We start from the raw sequence: 19,246 nt of genomic DNA, 5'->3' as shown, positions 1-19,246 counted from the left end.
AAGGCACATCCCCTTATTAAGTGGATGCATTGGTGAATTGGAAGCCAATGAAGAGAGCGAATGATGGGTGTTATGTGTTCTGATTTTTTCGTAAGGGTGACTAATCTGGCAGCGGAATTAAGATGCTCCCTCTGCTGCGAAGTCCTTGGTTGTAAAGTACTTGGGTGTGATCCCTGGCTCTATCGCAGTTACAGGTTGAATGTCTGAACAGATATTGAAAAATAGGGAGACTGCTAACATAGGGAAAGATAGCTCAGTTTGAAGAGTGCCGACACATTAATGTGAGGTCATAGGTTCAAATCCTGCTCTTGTCAATTTGCTTTTGTTCAACTCAAACTTAAATTAATGTCTACCTGGTCAGTTTTCCCTTGTGGTTTATTATCTGAAAAAATTAACTTTAAATTTACCACAAATGTCAATGAATGATAGCAACATTTAGGGGAAATTTTGTAAATCAGTGAAATGTTCTTGCTCCGTACAACATACATTTGAGATGACAGTATTAAGTTAATTCCTTGGACCCTTTTCAATGAGTGATGGTCCTTAAGATAATGTTGTTAGTGTTTTGTCTTTCAAACTTAATCAGTATCCTTAAGTGTGAGGATGAAGTATCATGATGTTTGTGAAATTAACTTAATTTCTAAGCTTTGAATTTTCCTTTTGAGAACTGAAATTAACTTGGAAGAGAAAATAAAACCAGCAGTTTTTTTTTATGAATCGTAAATGTCATCGTCCGTAAATGAAAAAAAAATCACCTGAAAAACATGTCATATCAGTCACTGGAATTATTCCATCAAAATCAAACAAATCCCGCTTCAAAGGTCAACCAAATAGAAACATATCAGGAGTCTCAAATTAATTTCTTCTTCCTTATTTGCAGAAAAATAAAAGTTTGAATCGTTTTTTAGATCATCCATCAATTCATTAATGGGGGAAGTCCCCTAATAATACCCTGGATAGTGCCAGCTTCAGAGTACGTGTATTGTTTATTTGGGACTCTGGATCATACCGGCCGTTATACAGGGCAGAGTTATCAAAATACACAGATAGAATGTGAATTTCCCTCCCTTTGGTTCTCATGATTTAAAGTAGGTTTTATGTTTTGACCATGTGGCTCAATGTTCTTGAAACCTGATTTGCTTCTTTTTAGTTGGTCATATGACAAATCATGTATGATTATACTGGATCAAATTCACAATCAGTTAGTTTATGCATAGAGCAAGGACATGCTCTATTGTATATGCTACAACTGCACAATCTGTGAGATTTTGCCATAACAGACACTGTCGTTATTTGTTGTTATTTGTTGTTGAAAATAACAACCCCATAACAAAAAGTATGAAAACTTGTTTGTAGATTGAAGTTTATTTACACTTCCCCAAATAATGTCATTTCCCTTAACTTGCAGATTTGGATATTGAAATTCATACCATACCCCACGTGGTAATATTTTGTTTAAAAACGGAGGATCTGTGGTTAGATCAGCCCTATCGACCTGGGGGCCATATCCCCCCCCCCCCAACCCCAAACTCCAATCCCAATCATCCTCCTGTGTCATTGACCTCTGATAGTTTCTAATAAACTTTGTGCCTGCGCATTTTGTAAGAAGTGGTGCCATTCTGAGATAATGTCATTACAACTATCATCAGCTCATTAACTCCTTAATGATCCACAGCAGGGATGAAATATTACAGCAGTGATAGGTTTCAGCACTGATTATCACGAGTCTGTGTGGGTAGCTCGTTACCGGCCACAATATTTATCAAAGTCCTACTTCAAACTGTCTATTTTAAAATGACAGCATTTTGCTGTTAGGTAATTAATTAAATATTAGGTAAGGTGTGTGTCAAGTAAAACTGTTTTCGGTCTATGTCATTGAAGCCAAATATATAGGAGTTCTACAATGTGGGTGTGGAATACAGTGCAAAGCTTTAACACTTAATCTGTAACTGATACTTCAGCAATTATTGAATAGGAAAACAAGTATGTATTGTGATTTTGAGATAGGCAAGCTCCCACAATATTCCATCACAGATAGCTCAAGTCCCCCTCCCCCCATCAAGGACAGCCACTTATTATAGCTACAAGGCAGGAGTGCTAAAAAAGAGTGTTACCCTTGGGCACTGTCTCTGCATCACTGGGCAATCTTCCTGAAGGTGATGCAACTTAATTGGAAAAAGCAGAATAAATTAGTTGTTACACCAAATAAACATCATAACCGATGCTTATCACCATTCCTCAATTGTTAAAGAGAGAGGACGGTCCATGTTTGTGTTCATTCTGATCATGTCTGGATTGTTTTTCATTCAGCTGAAACTTTTTTAAAGTGACAGTTTGCATGAGTTCGTCATCTGTGATGTTGGTGAAAGTTTTCATGTTTTGAATCCGTTGGTAGTTTTGAATTCTTCAATTTGTAATAACTCTTCTGAACTTTTTTGACATATAAAATAACATAAACAATTCTTGGACAATGTTATCATGGGAACAATGTAAAGTTCAAGTCTACATGTTCATCTGCAGAACAGTGGATCCTGCCCTTTGTTTTTATCATCGGTTATTCATAATACCCCAAAAGTACCTTAAATGTATAATTTCTAAACTGTGTCTGTGATGAACAAAAGTGAAGCCCCTCCTAAAGATTGAAGTTGTCCCCCAAGATACTCAAGCCATAGTCCCCTTTTTCTAACCTCTTCCTCAAAACTCTACTTTCATACGCCCCCAGCCCCACCAGAAAATAATTGTTTTAATCAAAAATGAAAGGTATGATTTTAAAGGAACCACTCATTAATAAGAGAATGTTTGATTAAAGTCTGGGTTTTAAAATCAATAGTCTGGAGCCAGATATTTGTAAGATAGTCTGGGCTTGGTCTCTTATGTACAGAATGTAGATCATGGTCACACTAACCATGGTTAGGCCTTGAACACCCTGGCAGGTTTTATTATCTAGGACTGTAAAATGTATCACAATTCAAAATCAAAACATGAATCAATTTTGGGTAAGTTTTACAAAATGTTAACCATGTGTACTTGTTTTCCATCAAACAAATTTTTGAAAAGGTATGAAACAAATATTTTGAAAACTTGGAATACTACATTTTCAGAGAATGTATGTCTGCATTTTAAAGTATTTCTTAATGATTAAAGTGATAGTTTCAACAAGAACAACATAGGATTCGAGCTGCCTCTAGCTACTGGGCAATCTTGGTGGGCTAGTTGGTAAGACACTGCTCTAGAATTGTAAGGTCATGGGTTCAAATCCCACCCTAGTAATATGCCTGTGATTTTTGTTTACTACAGAGCTTGGGAAAGCACTGAGTATATTGCTAACACACATTGATGTATATGGGTAAAACCAAAAAATAATACTTTTGATCCCCATGCCAAACTTCCATCTATTAAAACAACATATCTGATGGATTAATTCCTTTCAAAGTGTAGCATTCCTAAAACAATTGACGAAATGGATGATGTGCAATTTAGCCAACATAGGCTCCATATCTAATGAATAAAAGTTGCTGTGACTCATGTGCCACCCCCATGTTAGTTTGGACTAGTCCGTACCCACCAGCATTCTAACAAAACCGCAGTATGTCTGCAGTACTCTGCCCACATGCCTGACTCTGATTGCTTTGTAGCACATACCACTACTGCAGTGCCTCTGCTTTTGGCATGTAGCCCAGGCCCCAAGCAGCAAGTGCTCTTAACTGTTTGGAAATGTCGGTCAGTCACACCGAATAGAGTCGGCAGATGATGCTCTGGTCTCACTTGGTGAGTCTTATTGCTAGTTGCGGGACCGCGCCGCACCGCCAGGGGATACAAGATTGGATTTGGTAATCAAAAGGAATTATTACTTTGTATCGGAGTATAGACAAGGCATCAAACGTGGCTAAGTGCGGAATGAAAGGACTGTTCTCCAAGAACAAGGTAAAAGAGTCTGGATTTATTTCACTGGAAGAGATTTTATGGTTGACATTTTTATTGATGTATTTAGTCGCTTGCTTTTAAGTTGTTTTTATTGGATTGATGGTTGCAAAGTGATGTTGGAAGTCCGGCCAGTAATTTTCCTGAAAGCTTTTCTGTTTTTGTGTGAATTTTCTTTAACAAGGAGGTTATAAATAAATTTTTGGTTGGTCGTAGTTTTCAAAGTTGTTTCTGTATCATCAAAGATGTTTAATTGCCAGTAACTTATTGTGGAGTGTTGGCTGATTCTAGTTACTTAGTGACTGTCATTTGGTGCCATAGATTGGCATCTTATCTGTCCAATTTCCTTGAAAAGACAAATCAGCAAATATCAGTAATGATAACAAGTATTGAACTTGTTTGCAAAAGTTTGTCTGGTGGACTCAAGTTTGGAAAAGGTTTATCTCAAAGGATACTTTCTCAAAATACTGTGTTGGGTTTGTGTTGGATAGTATTCCACCCCAGGTTTTTATATTCTTGACAGAATAATTTAACAGCATAGGTGATGACATTTGTAAACAATACTTAGGGTGTAATGTAAGGTTTAACTACCAAACCATAATGATGCATTGAAGCATAGTCTGTGATATAACAGAAACAACGCTTCTTTCTCTCAAGGATGACATTCTTTCTTTAATAGGATTCATGTCTTCATAATGACCGCCATTTTGATAACCTATTTGATAATGAGATACTGTAATCAAATTTTGTGAGTGTTGTATTTAGGACCCATCCAGTAAGAGAAAAATGAAAACTTTCCTGATAGAATAGTTCTGCACTTTGCTCATCATATCTTCTTCATGATTTTTTAAGTGATTCCCCCCCCCCCACCCCCCAAATCATGTATCCATCAGTGTGTCAACACAACTCCACTAAAAAACAGTAAAACGTGTCTGTCCAGCCAAGCGTGGGGTGATTTCAAGTACTTCGAGTCGCTCCAAGTCAAAGGAAAAGAATTTGGATTATGAGTTTGAGGCCTTAAGGTTAGTCTTGTAATGTCTAAGTTATTTCGTAGAGTTTGAGTAACACCATGGAAATAATGTATGAGTTGTGTTGGTGTTGAATAGAACTGATGGTGTAACCAGTCCATTTCATCACAACTCATGGTGTTATTTTTGTAGTGTCACCATAAAACCTGTATTGTATTCCCACCTTCAAGTCTAGTTAACTTCCAATATTGTTTTTCATCCCTCTCCTTGTTCAACTTCCTCCTTCAGTATCAAGGAGATAACTTACCAAGCACGAAGATAGAAGTTGTTGTTGCAAGCTAAGGAACAAGTTGAAATTGTCTGATATAAGAGCAAACATTCTGAACTGAACATACAAGTGAAGACATGTTGATGACTGGACATTAACCACCCCCGTAGAAGGGATTTAAATTTGTCACTTTGAGGATTATTTAATGGGTTAAGTGAAGATGTTTGGTTGTCACTGGTTTGGAGGTAAATTTAACTTGATACAACCTTAATAAGGTTGTGAACTTTACAGAGGAAAGCCTGGCTAGATTGCAGTCAGGTTTGATTTAAATTTCTCTTATTAGAATTGGTGGGGGAGTGAGTAAGAAGGTGTTTATTGCTCTCAGCAGCATGTTACTATCAGTCTTTCCCTTTGATGTGTGTTCCTGGTATTAATTTCTCTATCGGCTCAGGGTGAAGAGGAGGGCAAATTGAGTAGACCTTTCAATGAACCTTCATCTTTTACCGCCACCTCTTGTTGACAAATCCAAAGGGGTTTTGCTGAGCAGTGTCTTTTTTCTGTGTGATGGATCTTGTTTTGCACAAAGTAGCAGGCCTGATACTTCGGAGGCAATGAATGCTTCGATGCCCCCTGCTCATTGCCTTGGGGCCATTCAAATGCTCTACAGTAGAAGTTTACAATCTCCTCATGCCCCTTGATAAAGGGAAAATGCCTTGGTGCCCTTGCCCTTTCAAAAACAAAACATACAGGCCTGAAGAAGACTTGACTTTGAAATACTTATGTCAGATATTACAATCTGATCTAGTTTAGATTGTGATTACTTTTTAAATTCACACAAGAATAAGAACATGACATATGTATTTTCCAGTGGCATTTCGATCGTCATTAAAGTAATTTTCTTCACCAGTTTGTGAAATATCCAACTGGGTACAATACACACTCTCTAATAAATTTGATACAACTTGTCATGGTATCAAAACACAGCCTTGAGCAAGTGAATAATGTCAAGTTATCACAGTTTGTAGAGGCCTACTATCACCAGAAATTAACTTGGCATCATCCATATGTCTACACCTGGTTTGTCTGGCTCTTGAAAAAGAGGTCATCCAATGTAGTCAGACACTTTAGTAAAACCCAGACACAGACATATGTATAGTTCAGTGTTGAGTGCAAAGAGATGTTGTCTTTTAACTGCTGCTCAAGTGGTGAGTTATGAGGAATTGCTTGGTTGAAAATGACATTAGAAAGTATGTTTGTGGTTGAATCGACAAGGATCCAAGATTTAATGTTAACTTTATGGAAAAGAGATGCAAGCAACAGTGATTTTTATATGAGATGTAACTGTTCACCTATGACTTGCTCTATTGCTATGTTCAAGTGGTTCAACTGTTGTCACACTATTGTTGATTTGAAGCCAAGGCAGACTAATGATAAAAGTTAAGTACATTTTTAAAGCCATTGGACCCTTTCGGTACAGGGGGGAAAAAAAATCACAGATTTACAAATAACTTACAGGGTTTACAGAAGGTAGTGGTGAAATATTTCTCTTGAAATATAATCCCATGAAATGCTTTACTTTTTGGGAAAACAGTAAAACAACGAGAATTACGGATTTATTTTAAACACATGTCATGACACGGCGAAACGCGCGGATACAAGGGTGGGTTTTCCCTTTACTTTCTCCCGACTCCGATGGCCGATTAAGCCCAAATTTTCACAGGTTTGTTATTTGATATAGAAGTTGTGATACCGAAGTGTGGGCATTGGACAATACTGTTAACCGAAAGGGTCCAATGGCTTTAACCAAAGACAATAAGATATTTTTTAAGAAATCTTTTTTGGAGAGTTCTTTATTGAAAAGGCAAATTTGCTCCCCTTTTTTCAAGCGGTTTTTAGCTCTTGTGTTTTTGTTAGTTAAAGCAAATTCACTGCACATTTGTCTTCCATATTCTGTTTAAAACAAAGATTATGGGGAACTCTTCACTTCTGGTGAGATACATGGGACCCAATTAGCAAAGCTTAAAGGAACACGTTGCCTTGGATCGGTCGAGTTGGTCTTTGGAAAGCGTCTGTAACCGTTTGTTATAAAATGCATATGATTAGAAAGATATTTTTAAAGTAGAATACAATGGTCCACACAAGTATCACTCGAAATTGCGTGGTTTTACTTTTACCTCGTTGACAAACACGGTCGGCCATTTATGGGAGTCAAATTTTTGACTCCCATAAATGGCCGACCGTGTTAGTTCGCACAGTTAAAGGAAAACCACGCACTTTAGAGGCAAATGTGTGTGGATCATTGTATTCTTCTTTTAAAACACCTTTCTAACCATATGCATTTTATAACAGACGGTTACAAATGCTTTTCAAAGACCAACTCGACCGATCCAAGGCAACGTGTTCCTTTAAGATTATGATCTTGCATAGTGAATCCTGGAAATCAGTAGCATAACATTCCCCAAAGCAAACTAACTCTGTATGAGATAGACAAATAGAATACCAATTCATCTGACCACTTGCTAATGAAATAGAACTCTGAAATAGCTTTTTAATATGCACTGGCACGGAGGGTCTCATCTCCCCCCTCAGGTGCTATATGTTAAACCAAGAATGGACAAACCATTTTTGGGATAAGATATGGCCAAAGGTTGATGATGGTTCACTGGAAAACATTGGATTTTTGGAGGGGAGAGTTACAAGCCCAGAGATAGCCCCTCTCTCACCCACGCCTCTCGGCATGTCAGAAGACAAATTTACAGTTGGAATTGAAAATGGCAAAATATCTGGAAGGCTTTTGGTTGTGTATCAGTGAATCACTATCAGAATCTTAATCACAACTATTACGTGTTAGTCACTTCAGCGAAAACTGTATGAAAATCGTAATTTATTTTTCATAAGATGTTGTTTGATTTTGAATGCAAGATGTAAAATTAGACTAAATGATGTAATTAATTAAAACTTAGGGTCATTATGGGGTAAAACAATCATACAGACTGCTTGTATAATGATGACTAACCTTTTATGGTCACTCTACCATGTCCCCATTCCATTCCCGAAATATTATTCCACTTAAAGATAATAATCCCGAGCAGCAGACAGAGAGAATGTACAGTCAGTCCTTTGTTGACAAATTGTAGCAAGTATTGTTATTGCTTTTTCAGACATGTACATGCACTGATTGACCCAATTGATGTTATTCTTGCATAGTCACTTATTTATGAAAGGCCTATGTAAATACCTCCTTGACATTATCTACAAGTGTGCACAAATAATCACCTCCTACAAAAGGGGTGGTACAACACCTAGTCACTCATAGAGCTACCGATTGAAAAAGAAAGGGTCTATCAAAAGGGACCAGGAACCAGCCACGAACATTGTTCATTACACAATGTTTTTGTGTGATTGCCCCTGCTAAGCAGAACCTTTTCTCTACTTCACAAATATATGTGCTTGAAATTCTTTGTGATAAACCCCTGTGAGAACCTGGTGTAAAAGTTAGTAGCAAATTTGTTTAAAACAATTCAGAAACAAGTTGCTTGTTGCTGTATTGTTCAAGGAGGTTACAAAATGTGCAATGATTTCCGCTTCTTAAAGGGTATGTAACAATAAACTCAAACGATACGTGACTGATAGTTTTGTTTGTAGCTTTAAAAGGTGAAAAGTGTATGGCATTTAAAATCTGATTATATTACAACATGGTTTTATCATCAGAACAGCATTCATGTTGCAATTATGTTGACTCTTGGATCAAAATATGGTTTTGTAATCAAAGATTTATTTTATTCTTCATAATGACTTGCCCCCTGTGTCTCTAGGAGCAGCTGAAAGTTTACATGAATGAATTCTTGGGGGAAGAAAATCACCAGTAATGACCACCATGGGTGTACTGTTAGTCCACTCGTACAAGGAGAAGGGTTCGAAAATGATTCCCATATTATGGCTTGTATTAACATTCAACCATAAAGGTTTGATAGTCTGTTTGAAATGATTGAAAGGTGTACAGAGATGTCTCGATGTCATTTAAGGGTTCCCTAAGATGAAGACTCTGTTGTTTGAGATTCAGCTGTTATAGTGACTAGCCTGAATTATGACGGTCTGTTATGTATGACTTTCATCGTATCAAGTCATTTGACAGATTTATTATATGTGTGTGTGTCCACCAGTATGGCTTGCAAGTTTATGGCTGTGTCTCAAATTCAACTTGCTGAGATGGCATTTTTAATGGCTTCGTTTTTTTTACAAGAGGATTGTGTGATACATCCACAAAATTGAATTTTACTAATATTCCCACCCCACCCCTATATAATTGAAACAGCAATTAGTTTAAGCACAGTTAGAGTTGGTTGTGTTGTCGTTTAGCCTTTGAGAAAGACTCTGCTAGGGTCGTAAGGCTGTTAACTGTGTTTTCCATCTATACCAAAGGTCCGTTTAGTTTGTAAGCAGTTTGCAAGAGCTATTTTTATATTCATAAACACCCCAGACAGTTTCTCTTGATGGAGAGCGCATCACGTGGGTGTGCATAAACCTTTTGTTATGGCACACTGGAGCTCTGTTTAGGCGCACACTGAGCTGGCTTCCGCGTGTCGGTCACGCAAGATTATCACGCGAAACGCGCAAATCATAGCTGTCAGCGTGTAATCTTAGCGCGTGCGCGTATACACAACCCCAGGCCTCAAACAGATTCTTCACAAAGTTTTGGAAAAAAAATAATAAAACCTTGAATTTTCAATTGTTAAAGTGTCTATAACTGTATTTGTTTCTGTTTTTTAACAAAAGGGCATTTATGAATGGGAATAAAAGAGTAGTGACTCGTTCTTCAACGTCCGTTTAAAACCTGCCGGCTTTAAACGTACGTTGAAGAACTCGTTGCTGCCCTTTTATTCCCTTATTTTTGTATAGTTATAGGACCAACATTTCCCGGATAATATAGTTAACGACACTTTGATTTCCCTCCCATCTTGAGCAAAAACCTTCTGAACAAAGATCACTGGTTGAGGAAGTCTGGATAGTGTTGTGGATTATGAACCATGAGTTTTTTTCTACACAGGAACACATATATGTACATGTACACCTACCATTAATGATTTCAGTTGACTTCATGCCTGGAGTATGTCACTACAACTGTAGGGGTTCGCATTTTGTGGAAGAGAAGGACAGGTGTCTATAAAGTGGTTTTGTTTTGTTATGTTTAAGGTCATTTGTCTGGGTTAATCATTTTACAGTTGGTTTTAAACTTTCCAAGTAATGCTGTAAACAAGGCTAGGTGTCTCTAATTGGCCCCAAACACAGATAAAGAAGCATTGGCCAACTTGTTATGACCACAATATACTGCTCAGTTATAAAGAAAGACTGGAGGAGTTTGAGGTTATTGTGGTTTCATTTTGGTTTTTAAAAAATCTCAAAATTCCAATATTAATCTTTTCAGGCTTATGCTTTCGCAATGCCACAAAGCCTTAAAGTTGGGTGAAAAGGGCAACCCCCAACTGTCACAAAGTACTCAAGTCATCAGATTTTACTCACAAATACTACATAGGCCGCACAATCCACTTTCAAGAGACAAGAAAATCCCTCTATAAAATCTACAGGTTTTTAAAATTATCCTTAGAGCTGACCTTTCAAAGTGGCGATACTACGTCATGTTTTTGCTTCTGAACCAAATCTTCAGACATCAGTGTTGTTTTTTCATCATTTGGTAAACTTATCTGCAAATCAGGCTTGGCACTTTAATCTCTATTTGATGAAAAATCAAGATACCTCGGATTCCTTTGATTTTCTCATCATTTGAAGTTTTTTATAGTAAATAATAGGAAAAAGGTAGATGGGGTGAAAAATAACACTGTAGAAAAAACTTATCCTTGACAGGTTAGGAGGGATTATATTTGTGCAAGATGTAGAAAAGATAATGTAGTTAGACAAGTTGCTGCTTAGTTTGCTCAAGATGATTTCAGAGGCTGTTATCTCAGCTGTTGTTACCCCCATGCTGCTGTGCCTGCCCAGCTGTTGCATCATCTACCCCTGTTGCTGTTCTCATCTGTTATATACATGTACTGCTGCTGCTCAAGCCCTCGTGTACAGTGTCATCCTTTCATTCAGCAATTTCTTTTAAAAATTTCAAGGAATTCTTTCTGAAATTTACAAGGCCATCTGATTTTCATTCTAGAGAGCCGACTTCCAAATATGTATGACTTGTGTAGCCCTTTAAGCACGGTGTGATACAAAAGGCAGCAGTAATAGAATCATCTTTGGAGTTGAAATGATTTTACCATTCATTCGCAACCAATGACTTGGGTATTTGTATTTGTAGGTCGAAACATGGAAAAGATATCAGTTCAAATTGAGCCTTACAGCTTGTCGACTAAATATTTGTTGTATTTCTGTATGTTTGAATAATTGAAACAAGCAAATCATGTCATTGTTCAGCCCTTTTCTATTCTTTCAATTGTCCATGATTTTTTGTTTGAAAAGGCAAAGAGTGAGCACAAGGAGGTGAATCGAAAGTTTACAAATGGACCCTCAGACGTATTTAACTATACTACAGAGGAATAGTCCTATATAGGGCTATATAGAGGGAGCAGACTTGCCTTAGTATGAATGATCTGTCTAAAGCTTAGGGCCGATCCATCACACAATGATCAATAATGAAAGTCCACACAAATTTCTCTTGTAGCATGATGTATCATAATGGTTGGGGGTATGTCAACATTTGACTGTGACCCATGTATGACCCATCCAATCCCACAGGAGGTCTCCCACATGGTTCATGACATGATTGATTGGGTCACTGACTTTAGAAAAAGACTATGACCATGACAGACACTGGATTCAAAGGAACAAAATAACTATTGAGGTACTTTGTATGATCACACACCCCCTCAGCTTGGAGTAGTATGGAACAACACATTTTCATTATAGGCACTGGACACCTTTGGTATAACTGTCAAAGACCGGTACTCTAACTTGGTGTATTCCAACGTATTCATAAAATAACAAATCTAAATTGGTCATTGAAGTTGCAAGAAATAATTGAAGGAAAAAACACCCTTGATACACAAATTTGTGTTTCCTTAGATGCCTAAAAGGCTTCAGACCGCCTGGAGTCTTATAATATTTAGGTGAGAAATTACCTCTTTCTCAAAAACTATGTTACTTCAGAGGGAGCCATTTCTCACAATGTTTGATATTTCAACAGCTCTCAATTGCTCGTAACCAAGTAAGCTTTTATGCTAGCAACTGTTTTGAGTAATTACCAATAGTGTGCAGTGCCTTTAAATGTGTTTCTTTGAAATCACACCTTCTTGAAAAATGCCTTGAGACAGAACTTCCAACATTCTTCTCCAAGTGTGAGGCCAATCCAATCAACTTTCTGTTTTGACATGCTATTTAGTTTCCTGACTTCAATGAAATAACATGATCTTCAGTTCTTGGTCTCAAACGTTTTCTTCCATGATTCATAACTTACACACGATAGTGTTCGCAATAAAATAAAAGATAGGCCAACAGTATTTGTGATAGATATTGATGGGTGTTAAGTTTTTAGATTTGTATGTGGGGCAATCTAGGCAGTTATCCAAATCTGTTTTCTCTGCAGTAAATAAAATCTTCTTCTGTCCTCAACCAACACATTTGTCTTAAAGTTTCTTTAAGAACTGTCTCCAGTTTTTATTGAAGTTTATGACATAGTGAAAACAAGTCCATTACAGTGAATTCCCTATGGTAGATTATGCACTTATCAAGTGTGAAGGGAGATTTATGCCTTCTGTCCTTTCCTTGTGTCTTATGAAAATGGAAGGAACATAAATTACTTTAGTTGAGGCGGGAATCAAGCTGGAGTTATCTTTAAGTTTAGTTCACAGAGAAAGTGAATTAAATTTTGCCTTAATCTTTATCTCTTAAATGTTGTTGTGGCCATGGGTTTTGGGAATGGGCCAAGTTTGTTTTAAAAATGCATGCACATCCCAAACACTTGCTGTTGGAAATCTAATTAAACAAACTGACAAAAGCTGAAGAAAGAAATTCATAGTTTCAAGGCAAGGGGATAAAACTGTACATAAAGTTTACACATCTAGTTTAAAGAGCATGTTTGGATTTCTAGGACACACAATTTTCCCCCAGTCATATTATATTTAACCATGCTTTAACTGTCCTTTGAAAGTCTAACCCTCAATGTTGCTTTAATGTCTCTATTCCCCAACTAGTCACCCGATCGTATCATCTTGACACGCTAACCTCCAAAACAAGAAAGACACCGACTGAGTTGTTAAACCCCAATCATACCCCTTACAGTGTCCAGGATGTCAAACTCTGATTTTGTTCCAACGTCCGTCCCCAAAGCAGTCATCTGATCTTATTTTTCTCTGTACACCAATTTCTCAAGCTCTCTAAATGATAACGAGAGCGAAGCAGGGAGTTATAGCGTTCTCATCTGATACCCTGATCATTGCTTGATCCACCTCCGGGCATGATATACAACACGTCACAATCTCACTACCCTACAAACCTAAATACTCTAACCAACACTTTTTTTAGACCCATCTTACACTGTCCCACTGTATGGCAGTCACTATACATAGTATTAATTCAATCAATAGGTACGTGGTGAAAATGTAATTATACATTTGTGAGGATCGGATGACCTCCACAAACCAAATATTATTGAAATGAGATATTGAGTACCCCCAGGTATTCTACAGAAGCTTGACCAGATTTTTATTTTATTTTAGAGGGGTGGGGAGTAACCTTCATATCATGTTAAAGGAGCACCCTGACTGCTAATGTCCGTTCCTTGTTTTCATCTGCCGATGTGCTTTAATGGTTTCCAGGAGATATACCCCTAAGGTGCTGTGTGGAGGATTTCAAAAACACTGGACTGGATCATCTGTTAAGATGCACTCTTGAATGACCATGTAATGTTTTGATTTGGAATGATTGAACCAAGAACCACAACATGACAACGTGATGGGGTTTGGTTTGGGTTTAAAAAGAAAAATGTGTCGTCAGTTCAGCACTGATACTTCATTTTGAAATTAATGCAGTGATCTTTTTTTGAAGACTGTATTGTGCTATGTATCTGAGGTGCTAAGGATATACCTTTATGGCAGAAACTCTTACAATATTAATCATTTTAATTGGCAATATATTAAAAGCTATGTTTCTGTTAAGTATTGAATCCATTTTATGGGGATTTTAAATGTAATAAATGGAGATACTTTGGAATGAAAAGTCTTAAACTTAGCAAGTTTTGCTTGGTATTGAGGAGCTGTTTCATAAAAAATGTAATCTGTCGCTGCCCAATAAAAACTGCCTCTGTGGCTGAATGTGTCCAGTTGTGCATCATCAATTCTCTCATCATATGGTTCATCCTCATTCTAGAACCTCGCTTGTCATTTTTCATCTTGCAGACTTTTTATTTATTAATGGTTTATACTTTCTACTACATAAAGATCCACCTGGTGTGGACTGTCAGTATTGAATGGACAATTAGGCCCCTTCTACTAAAAGAAATTACGATGTCTTTTGGACTGTTTTTAAGCAGTATGAAGGTCAAGGTTTGGGCAAGGAAAGCAGTTGCCTCCGTGAAATTGCATGCCTAATCAATCATCCAAGCCTTTAAATGTCTCGGAGCGATCTTTTATTAATTTGGCGACAAAATGGTGACATTGGATCTAAGGTTGATCAAGTTGGGTTTGTATTACCTTAAGGTCTATAAGATGACTTCAGCCAGCCAGATATCATGATAAATGCCTGTACTAATACATATTCCTGACTCATGCTGGTAACAATGTGCCAGTATCCTTCAAATTGCTTCTTCATTTGTTGATGTCTGAAAGCTACTTCATTGCTGCAAATGATAAAGCTGTTGATGAATGTCAAGCATTTACAATTACTTCATTTGGAGTAATCGGAGAGAAATTTAATTTGTTTTGGTCTGTCCTATTTCTTGTGTTGATTATAGTTTGCAAACTTAAATGTTGCTGTTTGTGTTGACGATTTGAATGAATGAATCCATTGTAGGTGCTCTTGGGGGCCAATTGAAAACTTCTGAATTATATCATATGAATAATGCTGTCCAGGTTATTTCCGTGCCCAGGATAATCTCAAGTTATCTTCACCCCCTATTGATTTTGAAGGAGATGTCTATGGTGGAGATTTTATTAAAAGACTTGGGTGTGGTAGACTGGAATGGAACACTGGGAGGAGGGGTGGGGTCCCTGAAATATACACACTGATTACCAGAGTTATCAGAGTACTGTTAAAAGTGTCTCTCTCAAAAAAGTCTTACGGAACCTTGACTGTAAAACAACCTTTCCAACAGCATGTTTTGGTCATCATTATTTCATAAGAAATGTCAACATCTAAAGATCAGGAACATTAGTGTTGTGTGTTTTCTTTCACCTAGTGCAACTAGTTATCGTGAACCATAATGTTGGCATGAGTAAGCAACATTCATAGTGACATTTAGCTAAAGGGTAGCGAGGGTAAGAGGGTAGTAAGCTGTTGGTACTCGAATGGTGATGTCCGACCCCGAGGCTTTGCTGAGAAATTCTGTTTTGTTTTGGGAATTCCTCGGGTGGATCCCCTGTGTTGATCATGATAATGACACCCCTTATGTTTTCAATGAATTCTGGATTATTGTGTGAAACTATCAATAGCTTAAATCAAATCATAATGCAGAATAAGCCGCACAATATCTCCGCTCCAGTGGACTGGCTCAGAGTAAAAGTACACTTCAGCAAAAGAGTGCTTGCGTGTATGCGGTCATTATTACGATGATATCATTTTACCAATAGTGTACTTTGTTATTACATGTATTAGGGTATTAAAACGAACAAGTATTAGCTACCAGATGGACAATCAATTTGAAAATGAAGAAGTATTCGATCATATGTCCTGTACTTTGTCCAATCACAAATTCCTTCTCACACTACCACCAGTATCTAGGACCCTAGCTTGTCAGGGAATTTCATCTTCTGACCGTTCAAATATGACGGCTGGTAATTCAATTACTGTACACATTTCAAAATCAGTCCGGGTTCAATAAATTGGAATGAGTTATGCTGGTGTGACGTATATTGTCTTCCTATTGATGGTTTACTGTTGTGGTGCTTGGAGGTGATTACTTCACAAAGGGATTCCTTCGTGATATCAACTTGGGTTCATTGACCTGTGGTCCGGTGTTGAGTTGTGGTCCTCTCTGAGTCCTTAAAGGAACACGTTGCCTTGGATCGGTCGAGTTGGTCTTTGAAAAGCATTTGTAACCATTTGTTGAAATGCATATGGCTAGAAAGATATCTTGAAAGTAGAATATAATGATCCACACAAGTTTACTCAAAATTGCGTGGTTTTCTGTTTACCTCTTCCACTAACACGGTCGGCCATTTATGGGAGTCAAATTTTTGACTCCCATAAATGGCCGACCATGTCAGTTCGCAAAGTAAAAGGAAAACCATGCAGTTTCGACGCAAATGTGTGTGGATCATTGTATTCTACTTTTAACATATTTCTAACCATATGCATTAAAAAAAAAAAAAAACAGGTACAAATGCTTTTCAAAGACCAACTCGACCGATCCAAGGCAACGTGTTCCTTTAAGTTGATGGTCATCGAGACTTGGGCTTGGATTTCCTCAAAGCAAACTAAACCCTGAATGGTGAGAAAGAGAAAGAAAAAAATGTCATTGTCTTTTTTTGGAATATTTTAGAAGGAGTCAAATCAAAGATCAGGAACATGAAGGCAAGTGCTGTATTTCAACATCAAAGTTAGGCATTTGTTTATATTAACAACTTGCTTACAAATCATGGACACCTCCTTCTTACATAACTCAGTGTTTCCTTGGTACCATATATCTTTGTTTTTCTGTTATTCTTTTCTGGTAAATCTGAGCTGCAGTGAACCATTTGATTAGCCCATCAGAGTTCTTCGTTTAAGATCCTTCAGTCTGATTCAAATTTCATTCTGTTCATTGACCATGTGAATGTCTGTTGAGCTATTGTTCACATTTGCTCCTTATATATAAAAAAAATCATTGGACCATGGTATAGTGTAGTACTGTTTTACAAGTTTCACTTAGGCAGTACACATTTTCGCAGTGATAAAGAATCATCCTTGGGCCTATATGAGAAGAAGAAAAAGATTTTAAAGAGGCAAAAAAATTGTGGAAGAATTAGGTGATTGAATGCAAGTAGCTCAAATTTGTTCATAGAGGAAGAAAACTTAACAATATTATTCAGGGATGAAATTGTTCAGTCTTTTGGCTGAATTCAGACTGTTTATGTTGGCCTGTTGAAGAATATCAGACAATATTTGTTCCACAAGTAAAGAAATCCTGCTCATTTTGTCAACTTCTCTAGTGCTTTGGATACTGTTTCCAAAAGCTCCTTGGAATCTATAACCCCAGGGGTTACCAAATGATAGAAATTGCATCATTTCAACATACCTTTGAATATGTATCCAGGTTTCAGACTTTTTCATTAGTAATGACTCACCCCTGTCTCTGTTATTATGTAGAAATTACAAAGATAATTTAAAGGTAGAAGAATTGTCCTACTACGTGACTATACTTCATTCTAGAACAGGAATGTTGTATTTCTAAATCTGTCTATTTCTACACAATGTCATCCCCTCTGTACTTTTTCAGATTTTAAAATAAAATGTTGTCCTTTGCCAACCTAGGTAGCTTGTAGTATTCAGACTCAAGTGACCCATGTAAATACTTGATATCTTCAGATGATGTTATTCACATTCATTCACTCTCCTTCTCTAGTTGATACCACCTACAAATCACAACCTGGCTATCAAAAAGAAATCCTTGGAAATGACAAGCACATCTGTAGCACAGATGCCAGACTTGTGAAACTGACATTTATGTCTCAGGATAACTGGCTTGATTTCACTGAGATGTTACAAACATTTCCTAGACACTTAAAAGCGAACAGTTTTAAAGACACTGGGCACTATTGATAATTTTCAAAGACCAGTCTTCTCACTTGGTGTATATCAACGTATGCATAAACTAACAAACCTGTGAAAATTTGAGCTCAATTGGTCATCGAAGTTGCGAGATAATAATGAAAGAAAAAACACCTTGTCACACGAAGTTAAATGCTTTCAGATGCTTGACTTCGAGACCTCAAATTCCGAAATCAAATTCGCGGAAAATTAAACCTCTTTCTCGAAAACTATGTCACCTCAGAAGGAGCTATTTCTCACAATGTTTTATGCTATCAACCTCTCCCCATTACTTGTTAGCAAGTAAGGTTTTATGCTAATAATTGTTTGAGTAATTATTAATAGTGTCCACTGCCTTTAATGTCCACAATAGATTACATATCAAAATTGATTTCCTGTTTTTGGTGTGGGTATTAAATAATCATATTGGGTTACCAGTTTCCTGGTAACGTTAGATTGACTGATTGGTTTGGTAGGGTATGAGCTCCATATAGAAAATCAAATCCGTTTTCTCGTAACCTTATTTCTGAGTCCAGTTCAACAAATTTGTTTTTAGACTATGGCCCTGAGGAGAAAGATTATACATTGATTTCCAAGCGACTTTTGCTTTTCTTTCTCTTTGCTTTCACTGCCACAGCCCATCCTTTGCTTTTAATGCTTTATCAAAGGATACTGAATGGCCAGGGTTTCCCTGTGCAAAAGTTGGGTATTGGGCCAATATGTTTAAACTGTAGAACAATACACACAAATTATTGACTAATTAGTGTTTCTTGAATTCATTATAGAGATAAATGAGTAACATTACCTCAACCCTGTTGCTTTTGTTAACACAAGGTTTTGATCTTGTTTAATTGTGCATTAGGTGTTCCCCTATGAGGAGGTTGACAAGGGCCAGCCATGTCTAAGCTGCGGGGATCGATGCCTAGGATTTACTCCTCACAAGTGGAGGTAAGTTTAACTTCAATCGCATTCATCCGTTGTTGATATGTCCTTAAATTTTAATGAATTAGTCAGTCAAAAATCAAATAGTGCCTGATAAAGTCATGTGTATTATTCAATTCCTTGAACATCAACCTCCCAAACAACTTTCACAACCACAGTCTGCTACGAACTCAGAAAGGTCAGCAAATCATATTAAATTGGG

At 37.2% G+C, this 19,246-nt stretch overlaps 1 protein-coding gene across 1 annotated transcript in view; it reads left to right on the top strand.

Moving 5' to 3' along the window:
• The first annotated feature begins 3,653 nt into the window (after positions 1-3,653).
• The window catches only part of LOC117296733 (prickle planar cell polarity protein 3-A-like), a 29,904-nt gene continuing 14,311 nt past the window's right edge, over positions 3,654-19,246 (top strand). The window contains exons 1-2 of the mRNA XM_033779777.1: positions 3,654-3,924; positions 18,965-19,050. Coding sequence (XP_033635668.1) covers positions 3,898-3,924; positions 18,965-19,050 — 113 coding nt within the window. The 5' untranslated portion in view covers positions 3,654-3,897. The remainder of the gene's footprint in view (positions 3,925-18,964; positions 19,051-19,246) is intronic.

Source organism: Asterias rubens, chromosome 11, assembly GCF_902459465.1.
Source record: "Asterias rubens chromosome 11, eAstRub1.3, whole genome shotgun sequence".
Lineage (NCBI taxonomy): Eukaryota > Metazoa > Echinodermata > Asteroidea > Forcipulatida > Asteriidae > Asterias > Asterias rubens.
The sequence above is the reverse complement of the archived record's forward strand: the minus strand, read 5'-3'. Positions and strand labels throughout refer to the sequence as shown.